This window comes from Pseudophryne corroboree, chromosome 9, assembly GCF_028390025.1.
Source record: "Pseudophryne corroboree isolate aPseCor3 chromosome 9, aPseCor3.hap2, whole genome shotgun sequence".
In the NCBI taxonomy this organism is placed as follows: domain Eukaryota; kingdom Metazoa; phylum Chordata; class Amphibia; order Anura; family Myobatrachidae; genus Pseudophryne; species Pseudophryne corroboree.
In genome coordinates this window covers 217,379,888-217,393,767 of record NC_086452.1, presented here as the reverse complement: position 1 = coordinate 217,393,767, position 13,880 = coordinate 217,379,888, and the positions used below count along the sequence as shown (strand labels likewise).

Below are 13,880 nucleotides of genomic sequence, written 5' to 3'. Positions count from 1 at the left end.
TTACATAATTCATTCTTACAATGAACAATATATCTAGTGTGCACCCAGCTTAACCAGGCCATGAGATTTAGCCAATCAGCACTGCTGTGAACTTAATACATATATTCAGAGACATTCTGGGGGTAGAATTATACCACTTCTACACCAAATCCCAGGTCAGACCCTGTTTACATTGCATATTGAACTAGGGTTATTCCCGTGTCAGCCGCATTTTTATCCCTTTCACACCACAAATATATCCCTGGATATTGCCAGCTTGAGCTGGCTCAACCCGGGTCAAGGTGCAGTAAAAGCACCACTTTTGTCCCCTTCTGACACCTCATCTTTGAGCCAAAAAAAAGTCCATTTAAAATTGCATCCATGGTGTTTTAATTGCTGACCTGGGTTGAGTTAAAAGGGGCCAACCTGGCAATAACCCGGGCTGAAAGTGTAGTGTAGGGTCTGACCCGGATTCAAAATACCAGGTCGGACCCGGGTTTGCGGTGTGAAAGGGGTATTACACTGAATCTGGATCTGCCCTGCATGACACTCACAGACCCTCCCTTGAGGCAGACCTTTGAATACACAGCCACTCAGTAGCTTAACGCAGGTCGGATAACCCAGGTTGAGCTGTTTACACTGCACTGTTACCTGGGTCCAAACCTGGTAGCTACCAGGGTCAGATTCCCTGGTCACTCGGCCTGGGTTATTTTTCAAGGACCCTTTTATACCCCTTTCACATCTCCAATGCCGGATCCCACCCGGGAATTGAAAACGGGTCCTTCCCGGGTGGGATCCGGCATTGGAGACTCTCCTACCCCTTTTGCTGGGTTGCCATAGCAGCTGGGGTCGGAGCCGGTGATGCGCTCATCTCCGCGCCGCCTTTTCCTATCTAGTAAACGGGTCCCGGATCGGCTCGACTGCCACTGACCCGATATTCAACCTGGGAAAAACACTGCTTATAATCCGGGTTGAATTATTGGGTCAAGCGACCCGGGAAATAGGACTTGGCGCTTTCACACCGCACACTGACCCGTGTCGACCCGCCAATATTCCAGGTCGATACCGGGTTATTTGTGCGGTGTGAAAGGGGTATTACTCCAAGCTGTGACCTGGGCAGACCCAGCAATGACCCAGATCAAAAGCTCAGTGTAAAAGGGGTACTACTAAAGCTTCTAAGAATAAAAAAGTGTTTGTGTTGTCCATAGCAACCAATCATATTTTGTACATCATTTTCTAGGAAGCAAGAGAGCAGTAGTTCCCAAACACGGTCCTCAAGGCTCCTTAACAGTTCAGATTTTAAGGATATACATGCTTAAGTACAGGTGACATACTCAGTACCTTAGTCAGTTTGATTATACCATCTGTACACAAGCAGGGATATCCCTAAAACCTGGACTGTTAGGGTGGCTTGAGGACAGATTTTGGGAAACCCCGCAACAGAGAAATGATAGGTACAATCTGATTGGTTGCTATAGGCAACACTGCTGCTTCATTTTAGAATCTTTAGTAAATCTACCCCTTTATCTTAACACTTGTTACCCACTGGAGAGGTTTATACTGCCTGAAAATAACAGACACACAAGAGGACCTTCTAGAAGCCAACTTGGCCACAAGAGGGCTACATTCTTGTTTTTGTTTTTTTAAGTCCTAACATTGTTTTAAATGCCGTTACATATTAAGTATGCCGAGACCATTTAGCGGAAAAAAAAAGTTTATTTGAACTAAATACTGCAGAACTGTAACTTGTCCAAGTGTTAGAGGATTGCACAACAAACTATGTCCACACAGCACTAATCACCATAGACGTCAAGAGTGAAAAATACATTGGTACAGTAGCAGGAGAAATAAAGCTACATGGCGAGTAATGACATAAACCACACTGTGGATAAGAGTTTATTTGTATTCAGAAGGAAGACCTCACATTTACAAATACTTTACAATAATAATAAAATAACTGTATAAAAGTAACCTTTATAAGCTTCTTAAACATAACTGTTACAGCTAAGAAAATAAAAATATGGATAATGCTGACATTTCTCCCATCTTGGGGAACCAGTGCATACGATACTTTCCCATCAGTTGCCAATGTTAATGTTAACAATGTGGTATAGTATACTAGACTTCAGCTACACTTCACATAGGCACTATGCCGGTCTTAAGTTATAGTGTGGTACATTTACAGGTCACCTACACATTGTACAGTACTAGCCATGTCTGTACTCAGTTTAGGCACTGCAAAATAAGTCTGGTCTCTGCAACCATAGTAACATGCATCAATGTAATAATGTCTATTTTCTTTCTGGCTCCTTCTAATAACTCAAAAAAATAATGTGAAAAAAGTAAAAAAAAACACACACACACACACATATATATATATATATATATGTATATATATATATATATGTGTGTGTGTGTGTGTGTATAAACAATACAATTGTAACATAACTATGCTAATAAACAAGATTAGCACCTGTTTTTCTACATTTATTGTAATGGTTACATCAAAAATTACACAAATATAAAAAAAAATCTTTATTTTTATCACCACGACTAATATTAACATGGTCATATGCTTAGAAAGTACTGTGCATATTTAGTCATTGGCCAAGAGTTCTGTTTAGTTGTAGAATATACATTTCTATATAAAATAAAGTACATTTTCCATATAGCAGCATGGAATAGCTTCAGCAGCAAAGACCATTCTCATTGTATACTATACAGATAATGTAATGCTATACCATATCTCCTAAATAATAAACATGTTTATGAAGTCATTAATACACTTAGGGAAGCACAGGGGGCTAGGCTAAAGTGCTCAGGAAAGCAGGCCTGAATGACCTGCAAACCACATAAATCAGAGTGATGTGTCAAATATAATCATTTTTAACTGGACAGGATAAAGAAAAATATATAAATAATATGTATTTAGATATCAATAAAAAACCCTGCAGTCTTCATTATCAGCTGGACCCTCCACATAGCACCATGGGCTCATGAGTGAGGGAGCCAATCACTGAGCATTTCCTGCCTACTTATCTTACATGGTGCTGGTTGCCAGGGACAACAAAGTAGTGACTAATTGTACTAGGGAGAGAGTTTCATGTGGCAAAGTTGTAATTATAATTAAAAGGAGGGTGGACACTCAATGTAAGCCTAAATATAATAAAAACGTAACAGATTGTGAGTCCCTTATATGTGTGTTTTGGAGATCTGTAAAGGATTATATAGCAAGAATGTTATTCTAAGCCAGGGGTGGGGAATCTCAGGCCCGCAAAGCCACTTGATCTGGCCTGGCCAGGCTCACCTAACCGAGGGAGATGCCGGGCGCCCAATGAGATTTTGTTACCAGCGGGTGCCCGGCTCTTTCTCCTTAGCAGCAGCCAGAGGCAGGAGCTCATTCCTAAGCTCCTGAATCCGGCTCAGGCAGTGTACATATACGGCGCTATGGGAGAGTGGGCGGCTAGGCGGAGGGCAGCAGTCCGGAAGCAGGAACGGGGCTGGTGAGTATTGTGTTTTGTATTTTTTCTTTTAATGTGTGTGTGTGTGTGTAAGTGGCGCTACTAGGGGGCATATCTAATGGGGCATAACAAGTGACTGGGGGCATATCTAATGGTGCATAACAAGTGACTGGGTGCATATCTAATGGGGCATAACAAGTGACTGGGGGCATATCTAATGGGGCATAACTGGCTGGGGGCATATCTAATAGGGCACAAGTGACTGGGGGCATAGCTACTGACTGGGGGCATATCTACTGGGGCATAACTACTGGGGGGCAGGCTAATTATTAAGTTGATCATTTTTTTTATTGCCCCCGAAGGATTTGATAAATATCCAACTGGCCCTTGGTAGAAAAAAGGTTCCCCACCCCTGTTCTAAGCCTTCATGCCCGCTGTATTTAACACTCGTAAAATGCATTTAAACGGCTTGGGCATTAGAAACCACACTGCCGAAACTACTGGCGTTTGCTAGTGTTGCGTTCGTGTTTCCAGTTTTGAGAACATAGCCAGTTATAGGCAAATGTTACTCTCACATTACAGACAGCGTCCGTTGCTAGTGATAACTCCAGTGAAAAACACGCTTCTGTTGGACATTCGTTCAAGAAAGGAAGGAGGCAGAAAAGCATAGCACAGGACCATGAGGCTTCTCATTGGTTACATGATATCACATCAACCAATAGGAGCATGACTGCTTAGAAATCATGTTCTGTCATATCTTTTTCATCACGCTCGGCATATTTGGAGGCAATTTCCTTCACACTCCGGCAAAATATTAAAACAAAGAACTCTTGCAATAAGGAAATCTTCATAGTGACTGCCTCAGGCTACTGAACTTACAGCTAAATCACCTGGGAGCTGCGGTATAGAACATTGGTGACAACTCGCAGAACTATAAATGTATTTTAGACATCAGCTGTTTGTATAAAAGAAAAAAAAGACAGTAGGCCAATCAAGCCTTCTTACAGATCTACTTGTAATCTCAATGAGTCATAAAATAAAACACATCCATACAATAAAATCAAAATGTATAAAAATATCACTATACAAGCAAAAGTCAATATTGCACCATAAATTAAATGGCAACTGTTTCCCCAAAATAGGTAATTTCCCAGATTCCCAGTATATTGTATTTAATTCTTCATATATTCTGTAAGTATATACTCAACACAAAGCAAATACAATAAGAAATAGTGTCATACATTTTACCATAAACACCCGCCATCCTCAAATCTTACCTCCTTTATTAGCCACCCTAAAAAACGATATATTCCTGAAGACTAGTATCAGATTGTAAACATCAGCACGTTATGTGTTAAGCACACTTATGAAATACAGACAATGAGAAACAAAACGTATGGTGCCAGGCAGAGCCTATATGTAGTGTAAGATACAACAGGCTATTGTTACTATACGCTGGAAGACCTGTACTTGGTCCTTTCATATTCTATTTTGTTATTCTTACCTGCATAAATGAACATATAAAAACACTGGTGCAATCCCTGTGTAAGACACTGATTTGGACTGTAACATCCAATTTTATAAAGGATAACGGAGGCATGTCTGTATTCAGAAATTAGGCTTGTAGATAATAAATTTATCTGTAGCTTTAACTTAAGAAATATGGGTGCTTAAGTCACTGGAACAAAGTACTTTGCTTAGATATTTTAAGTTTACATGTTTTCATGGGCAGGTCCAAATATATGTTATATATACAGTATACTCTTTGATGGTGTAATTAGGAAAATTAAGTAATTATAGAAGTTTATTTACTAAGCGGCTTTAGGTCACGTTTAATCCCATAGTTTAAAAGGGCAATGCTTTTAATACCAAAACACCCAGTGTTCTGCTTGTAAAAGCATTGTCCTATTATATGTCAGACTTATGTGTCGGAAGGAGCAACTTTTACAAGCTGCATTTAGTAAATAAACCTCATAAAAGGAAAGGTTTTTCTCTGGGAAACAAACTACACAAAAAACTTGGAAGGCCAAAAATGACCCAGGTACCAAGGGGTTGTTTAGTATACCCCAGCTGACTTTTGGCTTCACGCGCTAAAGTAGTATTTTCCCCTAATAAAGTGACTTCTGGCTTAGTTAAGGATTTATATATTTTATGGTTTGAGGGACAAAAAAAAGTTATCACCTGCTCTTAATTAAACCTACTCTGTTTATTATAAATATTTTGGATGCACAACATTTCTTATATTCTGCTGTATTGCTAATATTTACTTATAGGCAAACCAAACTACTGTCTGATGTACAAGAAGCATAAAACAGCGTTTCTACCAGATAGTATGGTAAAGTTATGTGGCCTCAAATCTACAATATAAGTCTTATTTTCCAGCTAGGAATTCATTAGCATTCATAGTGCTAGGTCCTGTAATGAGACATTGGAGAGAATGGGATCCCCTCTTATCACACAACAGACACATTCACACTCACAAAACATTGCAGCACCTTCCAAGCTTAATCAAACCCACATGTTAAAGATAAGTGGCCCCCATTCACTTCAATGTGTCATCACGGATGCGATTGAGAGTAATAAATTCAAGAGCTTCTCTAGCTGTAGGGTGCCAGACTGACAACACCCTCATAGCTTCCATCAGCTATTATCCCATCTGCAAAAGTAAGATTAGTGCTTTAAGAGGCACAGAGAAGCCATCTGACTGGTGGCATTTACGGATGTGAATTCTGCAGCCATTGTACAAACTAGTAAAAAATCTCCCATCGTGTCAGTTGTAAGTCAGACAGACCATCAGTGACAGCAATAGTTGCATGTCATAATGACAATAGCTTTGTACAGATTCCTATTACCAACGTTGTTGTTAAACAGTCATTAGTGTTGGGGAGGTGTGAAATAGTACAGATTTATCCACCGGGAATAGAATTCACTCCATATCTGAGGAAGGAATAAGACAACCACCCTTGGGTTTCTACAGCACCGTATTTGTCTTCAGTGTCACCTCCAAGTACAACCTGTAAATCCTGTCCATGAAAAGTCTGCAATATATGAAACCGTTAAGGCTGGATTCTAGTGGTCCCCGCACATCCACATCTCGCTGGCTTCTCAGCGTTTAATTACGACCTGTTCATATGGACCTGCACCAACCCTAAGAGAAAGCATAGGAGAGGAGACATTATAGTCCTCACTATTTCATATCATCTGACTTTTTTAGCATTTGGTCTGTTACAAACAGAGTTAAGAAAAAATAAATAACTCTTCCTTGCTTTAAGCTGAATGCTGGCGTCATATAAAGGCATTAAAGGCGCAGGTCTGCGGAAGTAGTGTACAGACACACGTGACACTTCTCTGAGCAACCCGACAGTTGAATGGTGCCACTAGGCATTCTAGAGCATGATGCTCATACAGGTTTAGTATCCCATATCCAAATATTCAGAAATACGGAATATTCCAAATTACAGATTTTTTTGGGGGGAGACTGAGATAGTGAAACCGTTGTCTTCTGATATCTCAATGTACACAAACTTTGTTTAATGCACAAAGTTATAAAAAATACTGTATTAAATGACCTACAGGCTGTGTGTTTAATGTGTATATGAGACATAAATGAATTGTGTGAATGTACACACACTTAGTTTAATGCACAAAGTTATAAAAAATATTGGCTAGAATTACCCTCAGGCTGTGTGTATAAGGTGTATATGAGACATAAATGTATTCTGTGCTTGTCCCATCGCCATGATATCTCATTATGGGATGCAATTATTCCAAAATACGGAAAAATCCGATATCCAAAAAACTTCTGGATTATGGGATATGGGATACTCAACCTGTATAACATCTTCCTCCACTATATTAAGAAGTCACAGAAGAGGAGGGCCTACCTTATGAATACAGATCAAAGGGGGGGTTATTCAGACTTGTTAGCAAATCAAAAAGTTAGCAATTGGGCAAAACCATATGCACTGCAGGTGGAGCAGATGTAACACGTGCAGAGAGAGTTAGATTTGGGTGGGTTACATTGTTTCTGTGCAGGGTAAATACTGGCTGATTTATTTTTACACTGCAATTTAGATTTCAGTTTGAACACACCCCACCCAAATCTAACTCTCTCTGCACATGTTATATCTGCCCCACCTGCACTGCACACGGTTTTGTCCAATTGCGAACAACTCTGAATAACACCCAAACAGCGCAATTTAACAATTGCCACTACATACTTCTGATAGGATTTATTTGATCTTAACTGTACAATAGCTTCCATACTGTTGTAGATCATGCTTGGTCCCAGCATGGTCACAGTAATTGTATAAAAAATAAGATTTTACACTTACCGGTAAATCTATTTCTCGTAGTCCGTAGAGGATGCTGGGACTCCGTAAGGACCATGGGGAATAGACGGGCTCCGCAGGAGGCATGGGCACTTCAAGAAAGACTTTGGACTCTGGGTGTGAACTGGCTCCTCCCTCTATGCCCCTCTTCCAGACCCCAGTTAGAGAAACTGTGCCCAGAGGAGATGGACAGTACGAGGAAAGGATTTTTGGGAATCCCAGGGCAAGATTCATACCAGCCACACCAATCACACCGTATAACTTGTGATAACTATCCAGTTAATAGTATGAACAAACAACATAGTCTCGGTCTAAACCGTTGAAACTATAACATAACCCTTATGTAAGCAATAACTATATACAAGTCTTGCAGAAGAAGTCCGCATTCGGGACGGGCGCCCAGCATCCTCTACGGACTACGAGAAATAGATTTACCGGTAAGTGTAAAATCTTATTTTCTCTAACGTCCTAGAGGATGCTGGGACTCCGTAAGGACCATGGGGATTATACCAAAGCTCCCAAACAGGCGGGAGAGTGCGGATGACTCTGCAGCACCACTTGAGCAAACAGGAGGTCCTCCTCAGCCAGGGTATCAAATTTATAGAACTTTGCAAAGGTGTTTGACCCCGACCAAGTAGCTGCTCGGCACAACTGTAATGCCGAGACCCCTCGGGCAGCCTCCCAAGACGAGCCCACCTTCCTAGTGGAATGGGCCTTAACCGATTTAGGCAATAGCAATCCTGCCGTAGAATGCGCCTGCTGAATCGTGTTACAGATCCAGCGAGCAATAGTCTGCTTTGAAGCAGGTGCGCCAACTTTGTTGGCTGCATACAGAACAAACAGCGCTTCAGTTTTCCTAACCCTCGCTGTTCTGGCCACATAAATCTTCAAAGCCCTGACCACATCAAGGGACTCGGAATCCTCCAAGTCCCGTGTAGCCACAGGCACTACAATAGGTTGATTCATAAGAAAAGAAGAGACCACTTTAGGCAGAAATTGAGGACGAGTCCTCAATTCTGCCCTATCCACGTGGAAAACCAGATAGGGGCTTTTATGTGACAAAGCCGCTAATTCCGAAACACGCCTCGCAGAAGCCAAGGCCAACAACATGACCACTTTCCAAGTGAGATATTTCAACTCCACTGTTGTGAGTGGTTCAAACCAAGGTGACTTGAGGAAACTTAATACCACATTAAGATCCACGGCGCCACCGGAGGTACAAAAGGAGGCTGAATATGCAGCACCCCCTTCACGAATGTCTGTACTTCAGGAAGAGAAGCCAATTCCTTTTGAAAGAAAATGGATAAGGCCGAAATTTGGACCTTTATGGACCCTAATTTTAGGCCCAATGTCACTCCTGTTTGCAGGAAGTGAAGCAGACGACCCAAATGGAACTCCTCCGTAGGAGCAGTCCTGGCCTCACACCAAGAAACATATTTTCGCCATATACGGTGATAATGTTTCAATGTCACGTCCTTCCTAGCCTTGATCAGGGTAGGAATGACCTCCTCCGGAATACCTTTTTTCGCTAGGATCCGGCGTTCAACCGCCATGCCGTCAAACGCAGCTGCTATAAGTCTTGGAACAGACAGGACCCCTGCTGCAGCAGGTCCTGTCTTAGAGGATGAGGCCACGGATCTTCTGTGAGCAACTCTTGCAGATCCGGATACCAAGTCCTTCGTGGCCAATCTGGAACAATGAGGATTGTTCTTACTCTTCTTAGTCTTATTATTCTCAACACCTTGGGTATGAGAGGTAGAGGAGGGAACACATAGACCGATCTGAACACCCATGGTGTCACTAGAGCGTCCACCGCTACCGCCTGAGGGTCTCTTGACCTGGCGCAATACCGCTTTAGCTTTTTGTTGAGACGGGACGCCATCATGTCTATCTGAGGCAGTCCCCACCGACCCACGATCTGTGCGAAGACTTCCTGATGAAGTCCCCACTCTCCCTGATGCAGGTCGCGCCTGCTGAGGAAGTCCGCTTCCCAGTTGTCCACCCCTGGGATGAATACAGCTGATAGGGCGCTTACATGGCCTTCCGCCCAGCGAAGAATCCTGGTCGCTTCTGCCATGGCCGCTCTGCTCCTTGTGCCGCCCTGGCGGTTTACATGAGCCACTGCTGTGACATTGTCTGACTGATCAGAACCGGTTTGTCCCGAAGCAATGCCTCCGCCTGGCGTAGGGCGTTGTATATGGCCCTCAACTCCAGGACGTTGATGTGGAGAAAAGTCTCTAGATTCGAACAGAGACCTTGGAAATTTCTTCCCAGTGTGACTGCTCCCCAACCTCGGAGGCTTACGTCCGTGGTCACCAGGATCCAGTCCTGAATTCCGAACCTGCGGCCTTCTAGGAGGTGAGCACTGTGCAGCCACCACAGGAGAGATACCCTGGCTCTGGGAGACAGGGTGATCCTCTGATGCATTTGTAAATGGGACCCGGACCATTTGTCCAGTAGATCCCATTGAAAGGTCCTCGCATGGAACCTTCCGAAGGGGATGGCCTCGTACGATGCCACCATCTTCCCTAGGACACGCGTGCAGTGATGCACTGAAACCTTTTTTAGCTTTAATAGGTTCCTGACCAGGGCTATGAGCTCCTGAGCCTTTTCCATCGGAAGAAAACCCTTTTTCTGGTCTGTGTCTAGAATCAGACCCAAAAAGGTCAGGCGCGTTGAAGGGACTAGCTGGGACTTCGGTATATTGAGAATCCAGCCGTGCCCCTGCAACATCCTCACCGACAGCGACACGCTGTCCAGCAACTTCTCCCGAGATCTCGCCTTTATGAGGAGATCGTCCAAGTATGGGATAATTGTGACACCCTGCTTGCGCAGGAGCACCATCATTTCCGCCATTACCTTGGTGAATATTCTCTGGGCTGTGGAAAGCCCAAACGGCAACGTCTGAAATTGGTAATGACAGTCCTGTACTGCAAATCTCAGGAACGCCTGGTGAGGAGGGAAAATCGGAACATGAAGGTATGCATCCTTAATGTCCAGGGACACCATCCAATCCCCCCCCCCCCCCCCCTCCAGGCTGGCGATGACCGCTCTGAGCGATTCCATCTTGAACTTTCTCAAGTACAAGTTCAGGGATTTTAGATTCAAAATAGGCCTGACCGAACCGTCCGGTTTCGGGACCACAAACAGGGTTGAGTAATACCCCTTTCCTTGCTGGAGAAGAGGAACTTTGACTATCACCTGTTGAAGATACAATATTTGAATTGCAGTCAACACTAACTCCCTCTCTGACGGGGAAGCTGGCAGAGCCGATTTGAAAAACCGGCGAGGAGGCACGTCTTCGAATTCCAGCCTGTATCCCTGAGAAACAATCTCTATAGCCCAGGGATCCACCTGTGAGTGAACCCAGACCTGGCTAAAAAATCGAAGACGTGCCCCCACTTGAGCTGACTCCCCCCGGGAAGCCCCAGCGTCATGCGGTGGACTTTGCAGATGTAGGGGAGGACTTCTGCTCCTGGGAACTAGACAGTGATCGCGCTGATCCAAAAAAAAAGTGGGTCCCAGGGACCCCTCACTTTCGAAAATTGGGGTCCTACCGGTCTTTTTCTGGGTCCCATCGGAATGAGGGTTCTTATTAATCTTAATATTGTTTGGACACTACAAAAGTGTTGCAAGGTAGGGGGATGGGGTGACAATGCTGCTGGGCTGTGTAGCATACAGGACACCCTGCACCAGAGCTGTAACTAGACATTTTGGTGCCCTTAGGCAGAAAGTGAATTGGTGTTCCACCTCACTAGACCGTAAAGTATAGGCAGTGCGCGCCGAAGGCGCGCTGCAAAATTTAAGGGGCGTGGCTTCATGGGGAAGGGGCGTGACCACATAATAGTGCCAATTCACATTACACCACACAGTAGTTCCGCTTATACAGACTGCACCAGGTAGAACCTCCTATACACACTGCGCCAGGTAGAGCACGTTATACATATTGCACCAGGTAGAGCACATTATACATATTGCACCAGGTACAGCATGTTATACACTTTGTTCCAGGTACAGCTCGCTATACACTTTGCTCCAAGTAGAGCACATTATACACATTGCGCCAGGTAGAACATGTTATACACATTGTGCCAGGCAGAGCACGTTATACACATTACGCCAGGTAGAGCGCATTATTATACACATTGCGCCCAGTAGAGCTCATTATACACAATGCGCCCGGTAGAGCACGTTATATACATTGCACCAGGTAGAGCACATATAAACATTGCACCAGGTAGAACACTTAAGACACATTGCACCAGGTAAATCAAATATAAACATTGCACAAGGTAGAGGACGTTATACACAATGCACCAGGTAGAGCACGTTACACACATTCCAGCAGGCAGAGCACGTTACACACATTGCGCCCAGGCAGAGCACGTTACACACATTGCGCCAGGTAGAGCACGTTACACACATTGCGCCAGGTAGAGCACGTTACACACATTGCGCCAGGTAGAGCACGTTACACACATTGCGCCAGGTAGAGCACGTTGCACACATTGCGCCAGGTAGAGCACGTTGCACACAATGCGCCAGGTAGAGCACGTTGCACACATTGCGCCAGGTAGAGCACGTTGCACACATTGCGCCAGGTAGAGCACGTTGCACACATTGCGCCAGGTAGAGCACGTTACACACATTGCGCCAGGTAGAGCACGTTGCACACATTGCGCCAGGTAGAGCACGTTACACACATTGCGCCAGGTAGAGCACGTTACACACATTGCGCCAGGTAGAGCACATTGCACACATTGCGCCAGGTAGAGCACGTTGCACACATTGCGCCAGGTAGAGCACGTTGCACACAATGCGCCAGGTAGAGCACGTTGCACACATTGCGCCAGGTAGAGCACGTTGCACACATTGCGCCAGGCAGAGCACGTTACACACATTGCGCCAGGTAGAGCACGTTACACACATTGCGCCAGGTAGAGCACGTTGCACACAATGCGCCAGGTAGAGCACGTTGCACACATTGCGCCAGGTAGAGCACGTTGCACACATTGCGCCAGGCAGAGCACGTTACACACATTGCGCCAGGTAGAGCACGTTACACACATTGCGCCAGGTAGAGCACGTTACACACATTGCGCCAGGCAGAGCATGTTACACACAATGCGCCAGGCAGAGCACGTTACACACATTGCGCCAGGTAGAGCGCCGAGACACATTGCACCAGGTAGAGCGCCGAGACACATTGCACCAGGTAGAGCAGCGAGGCACATTGCACCAGGTAGAGCAGCGAGGCACATTGCACCAGGTAGAGCAGCGAGGCACATTGCACCAGGTAGAGCAGCAAGGCACATTGCACCAGGTAGAGCACTGAGGCACACTGCACCAGGTAGAGCACTGAGGCACACTGCACCAGGTAGAGCACTGAGGCACACTGCAGTAACCAACTCCCCCCCCACCCCCTCCCCACGGGAAACCTTCAGCAAGACCATCCACCACCACACTGGCAGCCAGCTGCAGCCTGGGCACAGGGGCAGATGCGGGGGGGCAGATGAGGACCTGTACTCACCGTTGCGGCGGAGGGCGCTGTGCATGGTGAGCGTGGCCAGTCTCTTGGTGCTGGAGGCGGCGGCGGAGCATGCAGCAGGGAGGAGGTGGAGATGAGCGGGGCCAGTCTCTTGGTGCTGGAGGCGGCGGCGGCAGAGCGTGCAGCGGGGAGGAGGTGGAGATGAGCGGGGCTCAGCACTGCAGCACAGATTCATGTGCTGGCAGCGGAGCCCAGGACAGCGGGGAGAGGATTCAAAGCGGGCGGACTGGCGGGAGATGCTGCAGGGATGATTGGCTGGAGACTACAGGAGGTGATTGGTTGAGGAAACAGCCAGTCACCTCCTGCATGCCGCTGACTGGCTGGCGCGATCACAGATGAGCGCGTCCAGCTATTCTGCTAAATGGGAGTCCCGGAGTATTTGCTGCTGCTGAGCGCGTCCCCGGGGACCCTCTCATTTTAGATAAGTGAGTCCCCAGACATCAAAAGCGGGTAAAATACGCGCTATAGCGCGTTTTTGCGATCACTGCTAGCTGCATGCAGCTTTTTCCCTTGCCTTTTCCTCTGGCAAGGAAGGACGATCCCCGTACCTTCTTGCTTTTA

General features: G+C 45.4%; 1 protein-coding gene across 1 annotated transcript in view; it reads right to left on the bottom strand.

Moving 5' to 3' along the window:
- Nucleotides 1-1,675: 1,675 nt before the first annotated feature.
- The window catches only part of EEIG2 (EEIG family member 2), a 72,138-nt gene continuing 59,933 nt past the window's right edge, over nucleotides 1,676-13,880 (bottom strand). The window contains exon 11 of the mRNA XM_063940118.1: nucleotides 1,676-6,588. Coding sequence (XP_063796188.1) covers nucleotides 6,546-6,588 — 43 coding nt within the window. The 3' untranslated portion in view covers nucleotides 1,676-6,545. The remainder of the gene's footprint in view (nucleotides 6,589-13,880) is intronic.